Source organism: Solanum stenotomum, chromosome 6 (assembly GCF_019186545.1).
Source record: "Solanum stenotomum isolate F172 chromosome 6, ASM1918654v1, whole genome shotgun sequence".
NCBI lineage: Eukaryota > Viridiplantae > Streptophyta > Magnoliopsida > Solanales > Solanaceae > Solanum > Solanum stenotomum.
In genome coordinates this window covers 57320610-57341942 of record NC_064287.1, presented here as the reverse complement: position 1 = coordinate 57341942, position 21333 = coordinate 57320610, and the positions used below count along the sequence as shown (strand labels likewise).

Below are 21333 nucleotides of genomic sequence, written 5' to 3'. Positions count from 1 at the left end.
AGATTGAAAGGAGTCGAATCCATTCATTCACGTGAAAGCATAACAACTTGCTTTCCAACATTGCGACCATAGAACAGACCAACTAGAGCCTTGGGAGCGTTTTCGAGACCCTCAGCTATGTCTTCCACATACACAATGTTACCGCCTTTTATTTGTGGAATGATCATTTCCAAATACTTGGGGTAGAGATGATAGTGATCAGAAACAAGAAATCCTTCCATCCGGATTCGTTTTGTGATGAGGCAGAACAAGTTGTGCACTCCTTCCGTCTTCTCAAGGTTGTACTGTGAGATCATCCCACACACAGCAATACGACCACAAAGTTTCATATTCACAAGAACTGCATCAAGCATCTTCCCTCCGACATTCTCAAAGTATATGTCAATTCCGTTAGGAAAGTACCTAATAGAAATACAAATAAGGGTCATAACTTTACTGGATTACTATTGAAAAAGGTTTTCAAAACCCCTTTACCACTACTTGACTATGCCCCTGAGTTCATAGATATACGCCTATGTTATAGTACTATGGTCTATATATGCTCGTAACGTTACAAAAGTGATTCATATTTGTCCTTCCTCCGTTAGTACCATCCGTTTTAACCAAAATGGGATGTCAACTCCCCACACAATCTTTCTTCTTCCAACACTATCCTAACGATTTCTCTACACCGGGCCTATTAGTATTTTCTAGTGAGAAGTTATAAGATTACTAACCTCTTCAAAGCCACAACTAAATCCTTCTCCTCTTTGTAGTTAAAAGCTTCATCAAAACCAAATTTGTTCTTCAACAGATCAACCTTTGTTTAACCAAACAATGTTGATTACGATAAGCAATACAGCTTTGCCATTATTCAGATTCAACAATGGAAATATAAGCATCGTGAAGGTACTACTTACCTTTTCTTTGGTTCCAGCACTACCAACAACATAACAACCTAACATCTTCGCAAATTGGCCAACAAGCTGACCAACAGCTCCCGAAGCAGCTGAAACAAACACAGTTTCTCCCTTCTTCGGAGAGCAAATCTCATAAAAACCAACATAAGCTGTCATCCCAGGCATTCCTGCAAAACAATAATTGTCCGAGTCCATATAAGCAGATCACCTGTCCATTCTCCAATCAACCAATGTGAACTCTTAACACTCCCTTCCCATACAGGAACGGACAAGGTTCACATATCATGTAAAGTTACGAGGCTTATGTCTAACTCAACCCCAAAAAATTAGTTTAACATAAGAAAATTTTCCAAGTCCATATAAGCAGACCCCAACCAATGTGGGACGCTAACTCACTCTAACATATAAGTCTTTGATGGAATAGAAAGCGATATTAGTAAGACAACAATGGATTATAAAAATATAAGCAGACCATCAGTCCATTCCTCAACCAATGCGTGAAAACAGTCGTTATACTGAGAAGAGAACAACTTACCAAGGATTCCTGTATAGTAAGAAAGAGGTACATTCTTGTCATGAATTTTAAATAGAGCACTCTGAGAAGCAGTTACAATACTATACTCCTCCCATCCAGTCATTCCCCAAACTAAGTCACCTTCTTGGAAATTTGAATCACCAGACTCCAAAACTTTAGCCACTCCACATCCTGTGATAGGCTATAACATAGCACAAAGGAAAAGTACTTATGAGAAACATTATTATAGGACAAATCATTAATCCATTCATATCATTTATACATAAGGAATAAACATTCAGTTGGGAGAATGAAGTTCACTTATCCTCAATGTTTCTAACATCTAAGAGTTCTTGAACAAGAAATGAAAAATGAAATAGGGTGCATGGAGAAAACATTTTTCTCTCCCAGGGATCCCTCATTTGAGATCTCTGGGGAAGAAGATCAAGTTGGCCCTTGTGAACAGGTTGATGCACTATCTCCCTTCAACCCTTTGAGCGAAATGCGGCAAAAGAAAATGAAGGAAAATCCATGGACCGATCCCATCATCTCCACCCCATAGGAACTATGAGATCACCCCAAGGATGGCTTCGGCATCCGGGGGTCATGAACCGACCATAGAATCTTGTTCAATAAGTGGAACACATTAGTTGTCCTCTCTCAGGTTGGGCAGTTAGGGTCAGAGAAGAGCAATGACTCATTCTTAAAAACAACGTTCTGAAGACCAAAGAGTTGGGTGGAACGGGGGGCGGGGGAGCCCTCCATTCTTGGTTCTCCTGTAGTTGGATCCTCCGTAACCACAAGAATCGTTAGTTAGAATGGGATTCCAACTCAGCACCTTTGAAGTGAGATTTTCAGAACTCGGATACGAAGGTATCAAATGGGCTATATCAAACTCGTATGCCCAGTAATTTTTTCATGTCTGTATAGTAAAAGTTATCCTGGAAGCAGTGGCGGAGCTAGGATTTTTAATAAGGGGGTTCAATATCTGAAGAACTAAACACACGAACTAACTGAAGGAGGTTCGGCATCTATTATATATACATAAAAAAATAATTTTAACTATGTATAAATAGTAATATTTCTGTCGAAGGGGATTCGGATGAACCCCTAACTGTAGGTTGCCCCCGCCCCTGCCTGGAAGTAGGAAAATAAGTTTCACAAATGAAATTCCACTTCAATTGTGTCCTCCCCGTTCTTTAACACACTTTATCTACATTCTCATCCCCACCGGAAAACAATATATATCCCACACGCCTATCTCACATAGTATTTATCTAGATTATACACAAATATTTTTTACTTACGCATATTAAATATAAGAAAATAATTATGAAACTCATTCATTTTCTTAGAAAATATACTCATCATTACCAAACACCCCCTATATATATAATGTTAAAATAGAAAACATCCAAGGTCTACACAATTACATGGTAAATTTAAACTCACTTGTAAATTGTTTCAACAATAACAAGAAAAGCTTGTATGTTAATTAAGGAAAAATCCACAATCATAACATGACAAAAGGAACATAAAATTTAGATCGATATGATAAATCCAACATCGTTATTTATCGAAATACAAGAGCGACTCAATAAAATAAGTGAACGACTTACAGAACCAGGAGTGAAGGATTCAACATAGCTACCCTCAAGTTTGCTCATGCGGGAACGCATGTAAGGGTCACAAGACAAGTAAAGATTCTTCAAAACAACAACATTAGAACCTTCTGGAACATTCAATTTAATGTTGTTCTTCTTAAATTCCATATCAGATTCCTTAGGGTAACCTTCCACATAATGTTTTAGAATGATCTGTTTGTTGTTCATCACTTCCTCTGCCATTTCTAACTTTAATTTATGTGAATCAAGAGTTGGTGAAGAATATATCTCGATCCGGCTCCTCTTCATTTTTTTCGCCCTAAATTGATATATAAGTAAAATTTAATGGCAAGATTTAATTAATAAATATAAATCTTTTTTATGATTTAGATAATTAATACTTACGTAGGATATCTACCCATCAAATTTTATAAAAGTTTTGCCCTTCTCTGTTTCATAAGCATCTCCTACAATCTTGTGCTACAATATAATATTTTTCTTTTAACATATTTCAATATTAATAAAATACACTATATTTACTCTAATGATTATTCCTATTCACCATGTATTTTCTTGTTGTTTATTTTATTAAAAATATTGTTATTTGCCTAAATAAGTTCAAGGGCAAACAATAAGAATTTCTTTGAGTCTAATTAATTATGTGCCTTTTCGAAATTATCGTTTGTGTCAGATTTCAGTTCCCAAATACATGTATGTGATGCATCCAGATATATGAATTAAAATTAGGTGTAATTTATTTCAGATACATTTTATTCAAGCATAATTCACATGTATCCGGAAACACTGACTCTCTCGCTCATCTCTCTTATCTTACTGGTCTCTCTCCCTCTCTTGCTCACCTCTTTTCCTTTTGTATCTATATTTCAGAATGTTTATGAAATGCAGCTGATATATACATGTATCTAGTGTGACACGCATGTATCTAGGATACACTGACTCTCTCGCTCACCTCTCTCCTCTCCCCCTTGCCTATTTCCCTATGTATCTATTTTCAAAATATAAATGGTATTCCAAATACATGTACTATCTATTGTGATTTGCATATATATATATGGGATACACTCGCCTCTCTCCTTCTCCTCTCTCTCCCTCTCTTCCTATGTATCTGCATATCTAGTACCAAAAATACATGTACCAAGGTATATATGACTTGAAATCTAGTATGAAATTATCAATTAATGACTAGTTATTTCAAACCATACAGAGAATTAGTAAATACATGATAGAAATGTTTGCGTATTTAACCATGACACAATATCTTCCCTTTCAAGTAAAAACTTGAGAGAAAATGGAAAAGATCCAAATCCATTCATTCACATGAAATCATCACAACTTGCTTTCCAACATTGAGACCAGAGAAGAGACCAACTAGAGCACTAGGAGCACTTTCAAAACCTTCAGCTATGTCTTCCACATACACAATGTTACCAGCCTTTATTTGTGGAATGATCATTTCCAAATACTTAGGATAAAGATGATAGTAATCAAAAACAAGAAATCCTTCCATACGGATTCGTTTCGCGATGAGGCAAAACAAGTTGTGCACTCCTTCAGTCTTGTCAAGGTTGTATTGTGAAATCATTCCACACACAGCAATACGACCATGAAGTTTCATATTCACAAGAACTGCATCAAGCATCTTACCTCCAACATTCTCAAAGTAAATGTCAATTCCATCAGGGAAGTACCTAACCAATACGAAAAAAAGGTCATATTTACTCCTATATTATTGAAAATTAAAGGTCTAGTATTGCTTTTCCGTTATACTATCAGTTCATATATACCTTTAGCGTTATATTAGCTATCTTTTCATATATGCCCTTAATGTTCAATCCACCACACACAATTCTTCAGAGGTGAAGGGACTATTTCTACTAGATAAGTGGCAACTTTAGCATAAGGAGAAGATACGACAAATGTAATTTTTTTGTTAATTGAACCAGTGTATATTTTGCTTATAGTATGAAAGTCTATGTCATCTTGGTCTTTTTGTAGATTGTTTAGTTTATACTCGTCGTTCACTATCAAGAAGTTAGGTCCATGTCCCCCTCTGTTTTTGTAACTTTTTGGATGTTATAGACATCGTTAAGGTTAAAAAAGAAGTCGTCGCCAACACCTTCACCCTGGAAACTATTTTTTTCCATATTAGTTAGTGTTTTCTTGTGGGAATTTATAAGAATACTTACCTCTTCAAAGCTGCATCTAAATCCTGCTCCTCTTTATAATTAAAAGCTTCATCAAAACCAAACTTGGTCTTCAACATATCAACCTTTAATAATAATAATGAATAGATGAGATAGCTAGATTATTTAAAAATGGTTAAGACAAGTAAGATAACTTATAAGCCTCTAATAAAATTCAAGAATGAAATGTTTAAGTACTTACCTTTTGTTTATTTCCAGCACTACCAACAACATAACAACCTAACATCTTTGCAAATTGTCCAACAAGTTGACCAACTGCTCCAGAAGCAGCTGAAACAAACACAGTTTCACCCTTCTTAGGGGAGCAAACCTCATTAAAACCAGCATAAGCTGTCACCCCAGGCATCCCTGCAAGAGCAGAAGATTATTGTCCAAGTCCATATAAGCAGATTACCAGTTCATTCCCCAACCAACCATCACTACATCAAAAACAATCTTTAGTGAATATTAATTAACGGTAATAGCTCAATTGGCACTAAATATGTATTTTTAGCAGCAATTAGCACTCTTTGTATATGCCCCTAAAGCCTTTAGCGACATTGAATCTAATGACACTTAACTAATGCCGGTAAAGACTTTAGCATTTGTAGTACCACTGTGGGACTCTAGCGCTCCCTTCAAGTCCAGTGGACCAAGATCCCAAATAGGGATGAACATGGTTCATATATAGATATATATCATGTAAAGTTATGATGTTTGGGTCTAACTCAACCCCGAAAATTATTTTTTTCAAATCCATATAACTAGAGACCCCAACTAATGTAAGACTTTAACCCAGTCGAAAACACTCACCAAGGATTCCTGTATAATAGGAAAGAGGCACATCCTTGTCATGATCAATTTTAAACATACTTTGAGTAGTTGTTACAATACTAGTATGTTCCTCCCATCCAGTCATTCCCCAAACTAAGTCACCTTCTTGAAAATTTGAATCACCAGATTTCAAAACTTTAGACACTCCATATCCTGTAATAGGCTGCGGAAAAAAAAAAAGTAAGAAAATCACTTACATATTTTCTTGAAAAGTATATATACTGAACACACCAATAATGTTAAATTTGAAACAATCAAGGTCTACACTATTTAAAGATTTTATATTCAATTGTTATGATGTATAATACTTTTAACACTGTTCTTAAATATTTATCAAAAATTAAAGATTTTATATTCAAATCCAGATCAAGATTAACAAGTTCGACTCTCAAAATTCGAACTTGATTTTGAAAGTCTTTTGAAAATAATCTCTCTACCTTCACAAGATAGAAATTAAGTCAGTACTCACCACCCTCCCTAGATCCACGATCACGGGTTGTTTAGATTGACTTTGTTTTAAGTAGCTTATAAGCAAAAACTTAAAAGTCACGAGTTGAGAATACCCATACCTTTTAACTTATTTTTGTATTTTCTCAGCCTTAAAAAGGTGTTTTTTATCAAATACCTTCAAAAAATTTAAAAAGAAGATTAAAAGCCAAAAACTGATTAAAATAAGTTAATTCAAACACTCACTTATAAAAACACATTAAATATATTTTTTTGACTCTCGAAATTTGAACGTATAATATATATCAACTAAATAATCATATGTGTGGTTGTAAATTATTGAAATACTTACATAACCAGGAGTGAAGGATTGAATATAGCTACCCTCAAGTTTGCTCATACGGTTACGCATGTAAGGGTCACAAGACAAGTAAAGATTCTTCAAAATAACAACATTAGAACCCTCTTGAACATTCAATTTAATGATACTATTCTTAAATTCCATATCGGATTCCTTAGGATAACCCTCCACATATTGTTTTAGAATGATCTGTTTGTTGTTCATCATTTCTTCTGCCATTTCTAGCTTTAATGTGAATGAAGAGATGTGGTAAAAATGGGTGTTTATATATATATATATATATATATATATATATATGCAGAGAAAAGTTAGGAGTCTGACTTAATATGACGTTTGATTTGTAATTTTACAACTTGTAGAATAATGTACGTATAAGTTATTGGGTTTATATTGGCACACATATATATATATATATATGCAGAGAATAATCATTTTAAATAAATAAAAAAATGAATAAAAAAAGATGGAGACATATACAGCTCATCATTGTACGCTGCAGCGAGCACCACATGAAGAAAATATCCCAACATAATTATCTTTCCAAATTCTATCTATGCTATTGGGTTTATATTGGCATAGTTAGTCCATGAATAATTTGGTGATGTGATTTGACGGTCGATTTTGTGCAAATCCATTACGGAATCCTCTGTAGAGAGTTGGGAGAGAAATACGTGAAGTCTTGTCATTTTTCAGACATATTTTGGGCTATTAGGAGTTATTTCTCCTCCATATCACTCTAAAAATGGTGAGACTATATGTACTGCTCCACTAACTCCCTAGGGAGGGTATCATAAAGGTTCACAAAAAATCACTCGAAAGTCATATCACCAAATTATTCATGGGATAACACATACAAAAAATTGAGAAAATCGCATGATTCCTGTAAATTGGTCTATAAATGCTCAAAGTTCACTCTAAAAATGGTGAGATTGTACGTAATGCTCCCCCAACTCCCTACAGAGGATTCCATAAATGTTTCGTAACAAATTCATCTTTAAGTCATGTCACCAAAATATTCATTGGCTAACACACACGAAAAACTGAGAAAATCGCCTAATTACTATAAATTGACTCCTTAATGCCCATAAATCACTCTAAAAATGGTAAGATTGTACAGAGTGCTCCCTCAACTCCCTATGAAGGGTCCCATAAGGGTTTTGCGAAAATTTAGTCCGAAAATCATATCACCAAAATATTCATGGGTTAATACACATGAAAAATCGAAAATTTTGCGTAATTCCTAAAACAGGGCCTGTAAATGCGGAAATAGGAGTTAAAAAATGGTATGTGTATACGTGGTGGTTACCTAATTCATTACGGAGGTCCTCACAAAGATGTTTCAGAAGAAAAAAAATTGAGTGCTCCAAGGCGCCATATCTATGGGCTAATACACACGAAAAATTAAGAAATTGCGTAATTCATAAAAAAGGTCATGTAAATTTGGAAATAGGCGCTAAAAATGGTGTGAGTATACTTGGTGGTTCCCCAACTCATTACGAAAGTCCTCATAGAGTTTTTTCAAAAAAAAAATTGGGTTCTCCGAAGCGCTAGATCCATTTGTTAATACACACGAAAGAGCGATCGAGAAATTTGCATAATTCCTAAAATAGGGCCTCTAAATGTGGAAATAGGCGTTAAAAATGGTATGAATCTACGTGGTGGTTCCCCAATTCATTACAGAGGTCCTCATAAAACAATTTCAGAATTTTTTTTTGGGTGCTCTGAGGCGTCAGATCTATGGCCTAATACACACAAAAATTGAGGAATTTGCGTAATTCCTAAAACAAACAGCCTGTAAACAAGGAAATAGGTATTAAAAGAATGATGTGAGTATATGTGGTGGTTCCCCAACTCATTACAGAGGTCCTCATAAAGTTTTTTCAGAAAAAATGTTTGGGTGCTCCGATGCGCTAGATCCATGGGCTAATGCACACGAACAATCGAGGAATTTGTGTAGTTTCTAAAAGGGGCTTGTAAATGCGAAAATAGGCGTTAATAAAATGGTGTGAGTATACGTGGTGGTTCCCCAACTCAATACAAAGGTCCTCATAAAGTTTTATTAGAAAAATATTTTGAGTGCTCTGAGGCGCCAGATCCATGGCAAATATTTACGAAAAATCGAGCAATTTGCGTAATTCCCAAAAAATGGCCAGTAAATGCAAAACTAACTTAGAAAAATTGTGTGAGTATACGTGGTGGTTCCCCAACTCATTACGGAGGTCCTAATAAAGTTATTTCAGAAAAAAATTTTGGCTGCTCCGAGGTGCGAAATCCATTGGCTAATACACATGAAAAATTAAGGAATTTGCGTAACTCTTAAAAAAGGGTATGTAAATGCGGAAATAGGCGTCAAAAAATGGTGTGAGTATACGTGGTGGTTCTCCAACTCATTACGGAGGTCCTCATAAAGTTTTTTCAGACAAATATATTAGGAGCTCTAATGCGCTAGATCCATGAGCTAATAAACATGAAAAATCGAGATATTTGCATAATTCCTAAAAAAGGAAATGTAAATGTGGAAATAGGCAAAAAAAAATGATGTGAGTATACATGGTGGTTACCCAACCCATTAAAAAGATCCTTGTAAAAAACATTCAGAAAAAAAGATGGGTGTTCCGAGACGCCAGATCCATTGGCTAATACATATGAAAAATTAAGAAATTTGCGTGATTCCTAAAAAAAAGATTTGTAAATGCGGAAATAGGCCTTTAAAATGGTGTGAGTATACGTGGTGTTTCCCCAACTCATTACAGAGGTTCTCATACAGTTTTTTCAGAAAAAAAATTTAGGTGCTCCGAAGCGCCAGATTAATAGGATAATACACTTTAAAAATTTGCGTAATTCCTAAAAAAAACTTGTAAATAATGAATAGCGTTAAAAATAGTGTGAGTATACGTGGTGGTTTCCCAACTCATTACAAAGGTCCTCATAAAAAATTTTCAAAAAAGTTTTTTGGGTGCTCTGAGCTCTAGATCCATGGGCTAATTTACATGAAAAATCGAGGAATTTGCATAATTCCTAAAAAAAGGTCTTGTAAATGCGAAAATAGACATTCAAAATGGTATGACTATCCGTGGTAGTTCTTCTACACTTACGGAGTCCTCATAAGTTTTTTTATGAAAATATTTTTGGGGTGCTCTGAGGTGCCAGATCCACATGCTAATACACGCAAAAAATTGGGAAATTCTTAAAAAAGGGCTTGTAAAGGTGGAAATGGGCATTAAAAATGGTGTGAATATACGTGAAGGTTCCCCAAATCATTACGGAGGTCCTCATAAAGTTTTCTGAGATTTTTTTTGGGTTCTCCGGGCGCTAGATCCATGGGCTAATACACATGAAAAATTAGAGAATTTGGGCGATTCTTAAAAAAAGGCTTGTAAATACGGAAATGACACTAAAAAAATATGAGTATACGTGAAGATTCCCCAACTTATTACGGAGGTCCTCATGAAGTTTTTTTTGAGAAAAAAATTTTAAGTGCTCCGGGCGCCTGATACATGGACTGCTAAAACACACAAAAAATCAAAGAATTTGGGCGATTCTTAAAAATAAGTTTGTAAATGCAGAAATGTGCCTTAAAAAAATGGTGTGAGTATACATGAAGGATTCCACAACTCATTACGGAGGTCCTCATAAAGTTTTATGAGAAAATTTTTGTGGGTGCTCCGAACGCCATATCCATGTGATAATACATACGAGAAATTGGGGAATTCGGACAACTCTTAAAAAAGGTCTTGTAAATGCGGAAATGGACGTTGAAAAAATTGTGTGAGTTGAAGGTTCCTCAACTCAATACGGAAGTCCTCATAATATTTTTTGAGAAATAATTTTTGGGTGCTCTAGGTACCAAATCCATGGGTAACACACGAAAAATCGGGTAATTTAGGCGATTCTTGAAAAAATGGTTTGCAAATGCGGAAATGGACGTTAAAAAAATAGTATAAGTATACATGAATATCCCCAACTCATTACAGAGGTCCTCATTAAGTTTTTTGAGAAAAAAATTTGGGTGCTCCGAGCGCCTGATCCATGGGCTAATACACACGAAAAATCGAGAAATTCGGGCAATTCTTAATAAAGGGCTTGTAAATATGAAAATGGGCGTTTAAAAATAGTTTGAGTAAAGCTGAAGGTTCACCAACTCATTACGAATGTGCTCATAAAGTTTTTTGATAAAAAAAAATTGGGTGCTTCAGAGGCCTGATCCATGGGCTAATACACCCAAAAATTAGAGAATTTTGCGATCTTAAAAAAGGTCTTGTAAATGCAGAAATAGGCGTAAAAAATGATGTGAATATACGTGAAAGTTTCCCAACTCATTACGGAGGTCCTCGTAAAATTTTTTGAGAAAACAATTTTAGGTGCTCCGGGTGCCAGATCCATGGGAACACACGAAAAATTCCGGAATTTGGGTTATTCTTAAAACAATCTTGTAAATGCGGAAATGAGTGTTAAAAAAATGGTGTGAGTATACGTGAAGGTTCCCCAACTTATTACGGAGGTTGTCAGAAAGTTTTTTGAGAAAAAAAATTGAGGTGCTCCAAGCGCCAGATCCATGAGCTAAGACACACAAAAAAATCGAGGAATTGGGGGGTGTTGACACCCAATTTTGGACCTCCACAATATATATTAATCATCGAGCTTCTTAAATTCCAAACGTTTTGAAATAATTAGTTTTTATAAAGTTCAAAATATTTTTCAAGTTACTTTTAATTAATTTTCTCATTTTTATAATTTTAAGTAATAGATATGTTTTATATAATTTTGTATATAATTAGCATATTTTATAAACATTTCGAAAATCATCTCAAATTTTTTTAAATTTTAGTAGGTATTTTACTAAATTAGTTTAGTTTAAATTATGGTTATAATTTTGAATCATTAGTTTACAATTAAGTTAATTATTTTATTTCGTTAAGATTAAGAAGCTCGTTAGTTAATTCTATTAATTCATCTTATTCAAGTTTTAGACATAATTTGTTACTTGAATTCAAAATTGGCTACTTTTTAATACAATTGGCCATTACCTTAAATCCCAGCTCAATTCTGATTTCTCAGTGGCCCAACTCAAATCAGCCAACCCATTCCGTGCTGCCCATTCCAATGCAATTTCAAAATTTCCCAGCCTACAACTATACAACATACAATACCATCAGCAGCAATACAGCTACCCCACCCCTATACGTTCTTCTTCTTCTTCTTCTTCTTCTTTCACGTAGAAACGCGACCCAACTCGCGAACTGAAAACCCCCAAACCAAAATCGAAACCCAAAAACTCGCGACCCATCTGCAAATCGCGAGCAACAGTCCAACTATCCTTCGAGAAATCCAGTGACCCGAGTCCAATCGTGTCGTCTTCCCTCTCTCTCCTTATCCTTTCGTACTCGAATCTTCCAGGTGGAATAATCTTGTGCTTCATCCGTCCTTGTTCCTTGAATCACACGGCCCCCATCATTAATTCGTTGAAGAGTAGTACTATTCAAGCTGGCAACCTTATCCAAAGAGAATTGGAATTTCAAATTTCGAATTCAGCCTTAAATCAACCCAAAAAATCTCTTATATTTAGGCCTCTTTCTTCTTCATTATTTAGGTTGTTTTGTTTGCTGGTAGAGGAACAGAAAGAAATAAGAGGAAGCGTTTGGAAAGGGATTACAAAACACAGCTTATAATGAAAGCAACTAAATCTGAATTTAGAAATACAGTCGAAGAGGCTCACTTTTCTCTTTCAATTCTTGCTTTGGGCGTCAGAGTTTCTCGGAGTCGTATTCCAGTGTGAAAGCTCGTGGTCTCAAGCTCGTCGTCCTAGTTCGTTACCCACAAAAAGGTAACGCTTCTCGTTTGATAACATCTTCTTCGTCTCTTCTCTTATTCCGATCTTTGATGTTGGAAAATCTCCTTTTGGTGGCTGATTTTCTACTTTGTGTTTGAGTTCTGATCTATTTAATGTGACATATATGTGTGTAGGCATTTCCATGAGTTAACTTTAGTGTCGATGCAAGCTTTACCGTCTTATATTTAGCATTGACGTTTCTCTATGATTCTATTTAAATTCTGCTTTTGTTGTCTCCCCTTTCAATTCTGCTTTATGAATGTGTATTGCACTTAGTTTGTTGTTGTTTAATGTCATTTGTTCCTAAGTCTGAGATTCTGAATTAATTGACATGCTTAAGGTGTTTGTGATGTTATCCGTCTTTTATTTTTATCTTAGCAATTTCCTTCTCCCTTCCCTCACACCATTGTTGTGAACAAACTAAGTCTTAGCTTAGAGCATCTATTTGTGTTTTACTGGTTTTCGGTCAACCCTTTGTTATTTAACTGTTTTTTGTTTGCCGTTGAATCCAGCTGTATGAAGCATCCTGATTCAAAGATTTCTTCTTTCTCTTCCTGTAAATTTATCGATTGCTTTGATCTCGTTAAATTCCTTCCCTCAAGTCTTTTCCTTGATTTAAGCATGCGATTCAGTATTTGTTAATCTTCCAGCAGGGGACAAAACCTTAAACTGGTTAACATGGAGTTTAAATGTATTTTAAGCATGTTTGTTGTTGTCCTAGTTTTGGGGTATTATATGTTGCTCAAGCATGAGAGTTTCTTTCTTTTCCAGCATGTTTTGAAGCAATATAATTAATTAGCTTTTCTGTATTTTCTTTTAAAATACATGTGCTAGTTGAAATATATCTTATTGAATTTCTTCTCCTAGTTTGAAAATATATGTAAAGTTGATTATATTCTAGTAATTCTTCCTATGCAAAATCACTTGCAGAACTAATCATTTCTTAACCATCGAAGATTTAATCTTTCTTTGTTGACTAATTTTACTTTCTTTTGTTTATTTTGAGCAACTGTGGAGCATTCCATTTGGGGCCAGATCCTTTTCTTGCATCATTGATTGGGCCACTTAGGCCCAAAGTCATTCCCGCATCACCCTTTTCATTATCAAGTCCAGAATTGGAAATCAAACATTCGAATTTCAAATGGAAGGCAATATAAAAAGGCTGGAAAATCGAAATTATAGAATTCAAGAGTCAGAAAATGACCTGGTATTCAAGGATATACAGTGATATACAATAAGTGTATACGCTGTATATGGTGGCAAAAAGGGGTCAAAAGCCCTTCTTAAATTTCAGTTTTGCATTTGTGTTGTATTTGGGCCAAAGGTCCATATATTTTTAGTATTACTCTGCTAGTTTTAGGATAGGGAATCGGGCCAAAAGCCCACACTTATCTTTGGCAGATTTTTGTTAGTTTTAGGACAGATTTAAGTGGGCCAAAGGCCCAAAACAAAGTAGGCCCAAGTATTGGTCCAGGTGAATAGAAAATCAGACTTGGACCCAACGGCTTCTCGCTCTTTATTTTATCCGTATTTCGTATTTGTTTAATTGTTTATTTTCTAGTTAATTCTAAGGTTTTTTTCCTTAATTCAATTCCCCAAAAAGATGAGTTAACCATAATTGTTAAAATCAAATAAGTTTATTTTCATTTTATTTTGACTTTAAAACATTTAGTAATTTCTACTTAAACAACATCCTTACTCCCTTTCCCCTAAGAAAAAATGAGTTCAAAAGTTGTTTACTTTCTCTATTTAAATGTTAGCCAAATTGTTAATTATCAGATAATCGCGTGTTAGCGGGTATTTCGAGTGCTTTCAAACCTTTACCGAAATGCTAATATGAACCCCGAACCCTTTCAATATTTTCAATTGATTTCTGTTTTAATCTTGTGAAAAAATAGTTTTCTTAGTTTTACTTTAAAAATTAAGTGGCGACTTTTAAAAGCCTGTCGTTTTCTCTCTCATTAAGGAGGTCCTCAAAGTTTTTTGAGAAAAAAATTTGGGTTCTCCAGGCGCTTGATCCATGGGCTAATACACTCAAAAAATCAAAAAATCCAGGCGATTCTTAAAAAAAGACCTGTAAATAAGGAAATGGGCGTTTAAAAATAGTGTAAGTAAAGCTGAAGGTTCGTCAACTCATTACGAAGGTCTTCATAAAATTTTTTGATAAAAAAATTTCAAGTGCTTTAGAGGCCTGTTCCATGGGCTAATACACACAAAATGCGAAAATGGACGTAAAAAAATAGTGTGAGTATACGTAAAGGTTTTCCAACTCATTACGGATGTCCTCGTAAAGTTTTCTGAGAAAACAATTTTAGGTGCTTCGGGTTCCAGATCCATGGAAACACACGAAAAATTGTGGAATTTGGGTGATTCTTAAAAAAATCTTGTAAATGCAGAAACGAACGTTAAAATATGGTTTGAGTATACATGAAGGTTCCCGAACTCATTACGGAGGTCCTCATATATTTTTTTGAGAAAAAAAATTTAGGTGTTCGAAGCGTCAGATCCATGAGCTAAGGACACACGAAGAATTAGGGAATTGGGGGGATTCTTAAAAAAAGGCTTGTAAATACGGAAATGAGCGTTAAAAAATTGTGTGAGTATATGTGAAGGTTCCCCAACTCATTACGGAGGTTCTCATAAAGTTTTTTGAGAAATTTTTTTGGATGCTCCAAGTGCCAGATTCATGGGCTAATACACATGAAAAATTGGGAAATTTGGTTTATTTTTAAAAGATGGGCTTGTAAATGCGAAATGAGCGTTTATAAAATGATGTGAGTATACATGAAGGTTCCCCAACTAATTATGGAGGTCCACATAATGGTTTTTGAAAAATATCCGGGGTAATCTTGTCTTCTTGAAGAATTATGGATTCCTAAACCTAGTAAGGAAAAACGATTCTACTCCAATTGCATTCATCAGTTGGATGAGAGTGAGAATAGAAAGGAAGCCGAGAGGAAGAATGGAGTATAACATTACCTCTAGAGTACAACCCTACTCTTGCGCCCCTCAATCCCATATCTACTACTTAGTCAAAACGATATCGTGGAAATGCTGCACGGACCCAAAAATCGGGTGCTCTTAACGCCAGATTCTTGGACTAATACACACGAAAAATTGGAGAATTTGGGTGATTCTTAAAAAAGTGCTTATAAATGCGAAAATGGGCGTTTAAAAATAGTGTGAGTATACGTAAAGGATCCCCAACTTATTACAAAGGTACTCATAAAGTTTTTTGAAATTTTTTTTTTTTGTACTCCGGGCGTCAGATACAAGGGCTTACACACACGAAAAATCGAGAAATTTGGGCGATTCTTATAAAAGGTTTTGCAAATGTGAAAATGGGCGTTAAAAAAATGGTGAGAGTATACGAAGGTTCCCCAACTCATTACGGAGTTCCTCTTAAAGTTTTTTGAGAAAAAAATTTGGATTCTCCAGGAGCCAGATCAATGGATAACATATACAAAAAATTAAAGAATTTAGGCGATTCTTAAAAAATGGCTTGTAAATGTGACAATGGGCGTTAAAAAATTGATGTGAGTATAGGTAAAGGTTACCCAACTCATTACAGAGGTCCACATAAAGTTTTTTGAGAAATTTTTTTTGGGTGCTCTAGGCGGCAAATCCATGGCTAATACACACAAAAATATAGGAATTTGGGCGATTCTTAAAAAATGGTTTGTAAATGCAAAAATGGGAGTTAAAAAAATGTTGTTAGTATGTGCAAATGTTCCCCAACTCATTACGGAGGCTCATAAAGGTTTTAAGTATTTTTTTTTTTGGTGCTACGGGTGCCAAATTCATGGGCTAATACATACAAAAATTTACGGAAATTGGGCGAATCTTAAAAAAAGTCTTGTAAATGCGGAAATGAGCGTTCATAAAATCGTGTGAGTGAAGGTTCCCCACCTCATTACGGAGGTCCTCATAAAGTTTTTTGAGAAAAAAATTATGGGTGCTCCGGGCGCCAGATCCATGGGCTAATACATATGAAAAAAAAGAAGAATTTGAGCGATTCTTAAAAAAAGGGGCTTGTAAATGCGAAAATGGGCGTTAAAAAGATGGTGTGAGTAGTGAAGGTTCCTAACTTATTACAGAGGTCCTCTTAAAATTATTTGAGAAAAAAAAATTAAGTGCTCCGGATGCCAGATTCATGGGCTAATACACACGAAAAATTGGAGAATTTGGGTTATTCTTAAAAATAGGCTTGTAAATGCGGATAAAAGTGTTAAAAAAAATTGTGTGAGTATACGTGAAGGTTCTCCAACTCATTACGGAGGTCCTCATAATGTTTTTTGGGAATTTTTTTTTGGGTTTTCAAGCGCTAGATCCTTGGGCTAATACACACGAAAAATCAGGAAATTTGGGCGGTTCTTAACAAAGGGCTTGTAAATGCGGATATGGACTTTAAATAAATAGTGTGAGTTACGTGAAGGTTATCCAAATCATTACACAGGTCCTCATAAATTCTTTTGAGAAATAAATTTTGGGTGATTTGGGCGCCAGATCCATGGGCTAATATACACGAATAATCAGTGAATTTTGGCGATACTTAAAAAAATGCCTGTAAAAATGGAAATGAGATTTAAAAAAATGGTGTGAGTATACGTGAATGTTCCCTAACTCATTACGGAGATCCTGTTAAAGTTTTTTGAGAAAAAAAAATTGGGTGCTCTGGGTGCCAGATCTATAGGTTTATACACACGAAAAATAGGGAAATTTGGGTGATTCTTAAAAAAGGTCTTGAAAATGCAGAAATGGGCATTAAAAATTGGTGTTAGTATACGTAAAGGTTCTCCAACTCATTATGGAGGTCATTATAAATTTTTTTGAGATTTTTTTTTGGTGCTTCGGGCCAGATCCATGGGCTAATACAAACGAAACATAGGAAAATTTGGCGATTTATAAAAAAGGGCTTGTAAAAGCGGAATTGGACATTAAAAAAATGGTGTGAGTATACATGAAGCTTCCCCAACGCATTACGAAGGTCCTGATAAAGCTTTTTAAGAAACAAATTGTGCGTGCTCTGGACGCTAGATCCATGGACTAATACACACGAAAAATCAGAAAAATTTGGTGATTCTTAAAAAAATGCTTGTAAATGCAGAAATGGTCGTTAAAAAATAGTGTGAGTATAAATGAAGGTTCCCCAACTCATTACGTAGGTTCTGATAAAGTTTTTTCACAAAAAGTTTTTGGGGCTCCGGGTGCCAGATCCATGGGCTAATACACACGAAAAAAGACAATTTTGGCAATTCTTAAAAAAAGGCTGGTAAATGCAGAAATGGTCGTTCAAAAATGGTGTGAGTATACGTGAAGGTTTCTCAATTCACTACGGAGGTCCTCATAAAGTTTTTTGAGAAAAAAATTAGGTGCTATATGGGTGATTCTTAATAAAGAGCTTGTAAATGCAGAAATGGGCGTAATGAAAAATGGTGTGAGTATACGTGATGGTTCACCAACTCATTAAGGTAGTCTTCATAAAGTTTTTAGAGAAAAAAAATTATGTGCTCCGGGCACAAGATTGATGGGCGATTCTTTAAAAAAGGGGTTATAAATGCGGAAATGACATTAAAAAATTGGTATGAGTATACGTGAAGGTTCCTCAAAACATGACGGAGGTCCTCATAAAGTGTTTTGAGAAAAAAATTAGTGCTTTGGGGGCTAATACACACGAATAATCGAGGAATTTTGGCAATTCTTAATAAAGGGCTTGTAAATGTAGAAATGAGAGTTAAAAAAAATGGTGTGAGTATACGTGAAGGTTCCCAACTCATTATGGAGGTCTTCATAGAGTTTTTTGAGAAAAGTTTTTTGGGTGTTGCAGGCGCCAGATCCAAGGGCTAATATGCACGAAAAATAGGAAAGTTTGGGCTATTCTTAAAAAAGGACTTGTAAATGCGAAAATGAGCGTTAAAAAATAGTGTGAGTAGATGTGAAGGTTCCCCAACTCATTACGGAGGTTCTCACAAAGTTTTTTGAGAAAAAAATTTGGTTGCTCCAGGCACCAGATCCAGAAATATTAGGAAATTTGGGCGATTATTAAAAAAAGACTTTTAAATGCAAAAATGAGCGTTAAAAAAATGGTGTGAGTATACGTGAAGATTCCCAACTCATTACAGATGTCCTAATAATGTTTTTGAAAAATAAATTGGGTGCTCCGGGAGCCAGATCCATGGTCTAATAACACGAAAAATTGGGAAATTTGGGAGATTCTTATAAAGGGCTTGTAAATGCAGAAATGGGTGTTAAAAATAGTGTAAGTGTATGTGAAGGTTCCCTAACTCATTACGGAAGTCCTCATAATATTTTTAGAGAAAAAAATTGGGTGCTCTGGGCGCCAGATCCATGGGCAAATATGCAAGAAAAATCGGGGAATTCGGGTGATTCTTAAAAAAAAGGCTTGTAAATGCGAAAATAGGTGTTAAAAAAATGGTGTGAGTACAAGTGAAGGTCCCCAAATCATAACGGAGGTCCTCATAAATTTTTTTGAGAAAAAAATTTAGGTGCTCTGGACGTCAGATTCATTGGCTAATGCACATCAAAAATTGGGAAATTTGGGCGATTCTTAAAAAAGGGCATGTACACACGAAAAATCCAAAAAATTGCGTAATTCCTAAAAAAAGGGTCTAGAAATGTGCAAATATGCGTTAATAATGGTGTGAATATACGTGGTGGTTTTCCAACTCATTAAGGATATCCTCAGAAAGTTTTTTCAGAAAATATTTTGGGTGCTCTAAGGCGCTAGATCCATGGGCTAATATACACAAAAATGAGGTATTTGCGTAATTTCTAAAAAGGGATTGTTAATATGGAAATATGTGTTAAATGGTGTGACTATATGTGGTGTTTGTCAAACTTATTAAGGAGGTTCTCATAAAGTTTTTGCAAAAAAAAATTTGGATGGTCCGAGACTCCAAATCTATGTGCGAAAAAGGAATTTGTCTAATTCCTAAAAAGGGCTTGTAAATGCATGCATGAATAGGTGTTAAAAAAATGATGTGAGTATACGTGGTGGTTCCACAACTCATTATGGAGGACCTCATAAAGTTTTTTCAAATTTTTTTTAGGGTGCTTCAAGGTGCTAGATCAATGGACTAATAGACATTAAAAATCAAGAAATTTCCTTAATTCTTAAAAAGGGTCTGTAAATGTGGAAGTAAGCATTAAAAATGATGTGAGTATAAGTGGTGGTTTACCAATTCATTTCTGATGTCCTCATAAAGGTTTTTTCAGAATTTGTTTTAGGTGTTTAGAGGCTCCAGATCCATGGGTTATAATACACACAAAAAATCGAGAAATTTGTGTAATCCCTAAAAAGAGCTTATAAATGCGGAATTAGACACTAATAAAATAGTATGAGTATACGTGGTGATTTCCAACCTCATTACAGAGGTCTTCATAAAGTTCTTTCGAAAAGAAATTTAGGGTTCTCCGAGGCTCCAGATCCGTGAGCTAATATGGATGAAATATTGAGAAATTTGCGTAATTTCTAAAATGGGCTTGTAAATGCGGAAATAGCCATTAAAAATGGTATGAGTATTCGTAGTGGTTCTCGAACTCTTTACGGAGGTCCTCATGAAAAATTTTTCTGGAAAAAAATTTGGGTGCTCCTTTACGCCAGATCCATGTGCTAATACACAAATTTTTTTAGGAATTTGCTTAATTTCTAAAAGGGCCTTAAATGCGGAAATAGGCGTTTAAAAATTGTAACATCCGACAATTTGAAATGGCTTTGAAGGAGCTTGAAATTTGGAAATAGTCATTTTGGAAAAAAATAATGGAAATTTGGCCAAGAATGGAAATCAATGAGTTTTTGGCCAACTTTGAGTAGTCGTAACTCCTAGCTCAGGATAAGTTAGGAGTAGTTCCAGTTATAGTTGCGAAGCTCGTGGAACGATCTTTCCAACGCCACTGAGTTTTCTCTATTCCGAGTTTGTATGAGGGAGTTACGCCCTTTAGAAGATGGGCAGTTGGAAGGGAAATCCGTCCGGAAATTTAAGGGCATTTTGGTCCTTTCACAAACCTTTTTAATTGAGCTCATTTTGTTGAGTTAGGATGATTTTTGGATCATTTTTGTCCCTTTTTGAAAGAGAAAGAGTTAGGGTTCTTGAGATTATAGAAGAGAAGAAGGAGAAGAAGAAGAAGAGGAGAAAGATGAGCTTAGTCAAGACCGTCGTGGATTTTCGTCGGGGGTGATCCCTAAGAGGTATGTGAGTTTTTCCGTGTGGGATGATCCTTTCCCCCACACACACCAAGTTTATTCAATGATTGAGAAAAGATTGGGGTTTTGTTGTGGAAGTATTGAAGTTATTACTTCTTGTTGTTGTTGGTGGTGGTGTTGTTGAGTTGTTGTTCGTTGTGAGACATGATTGGGTCATATAATTAAGTTGAAATCTATTGTATGTTGAGTGATTTATGATCCTAAGAGTTATGACCCTTTTAAAGTTGAATCACCAGCAATTGCAGAAATTTCTGGGCTGTCGATCCCCATCTACGGGCCTGACCTACGGACCGTAGATCGATTGACGGTCCGTACTGGTCAACCGTCGATCGGGACAGAAGTTGGGTTTTGGGGCATCGATCTACGGTCACGATCTACGGTCCGTGATCTGACCTACGGACCGTAAGTCAGGACCG

At 35.4% G+C, this 21333-nt stretch overlaps 2 protein-coding genes across 6 annotated transcripts in view; both read right to left on the bottom strand.

Annotated features, from left to right (window-relative positions):
• Positions 1–21333, bottom strand: part of LOC125868052 (2-alkenal reductase (NADP(+)-dependent)-like) — a 167387-nt gene continuing 146054 nt past the window's right edge. The window contains exons 2-6 of one of the 5 annotated variants that reach the window (XM_049548647.1): positions 3033–3142; positions 1435–1615; positions 900–1066; positions 717–799; positions 1–402 (exon numbers count right to left, since the gene is read on the bottom strand). In XM_049548647.1, coding sequence (XP_049404604.1) covers positions 24–402; positions 717–799; positions 900–1066; positions 1435–1615; positions 3033–3142 — 920 coding nt within the window. In that variant the 3' untranslated portion in view covers positions 1–23. Of the gene's footprint in view, positions 403–716; positions 800–899; positions 1067–1434; positions 1616–3032; positions 3287–6854; positions 6987–21333 lie in introns of those variants that run through there. The other 4 variants (XM_049548650.1, XM_049548648.1, XM_049548649.1 and 1 more) reach the window with 4 other exon arrangements.
• Positions 4286–7082, bottom strand: LOC125868050 (2-alkenal reductase (NADP(+)-dependent)-like). The gene is made up of 5 exons (XM_049548644.1): positions 6855–7082; positions 6035–6218; positions 5424–5590; positions 5225–5307; positions 4286–4726 (listed from the first exon to the last, which is right to left on the bottom strand). The coding sequence occupies exons 1-5, from the start codon at positions 7080–7082 to the stop codon at positions 4348–4350; spliced, it is 1041 nt and encodes a 346-aa protein (XP_049404601.1). The 3' UTR covers positions 4286–4347.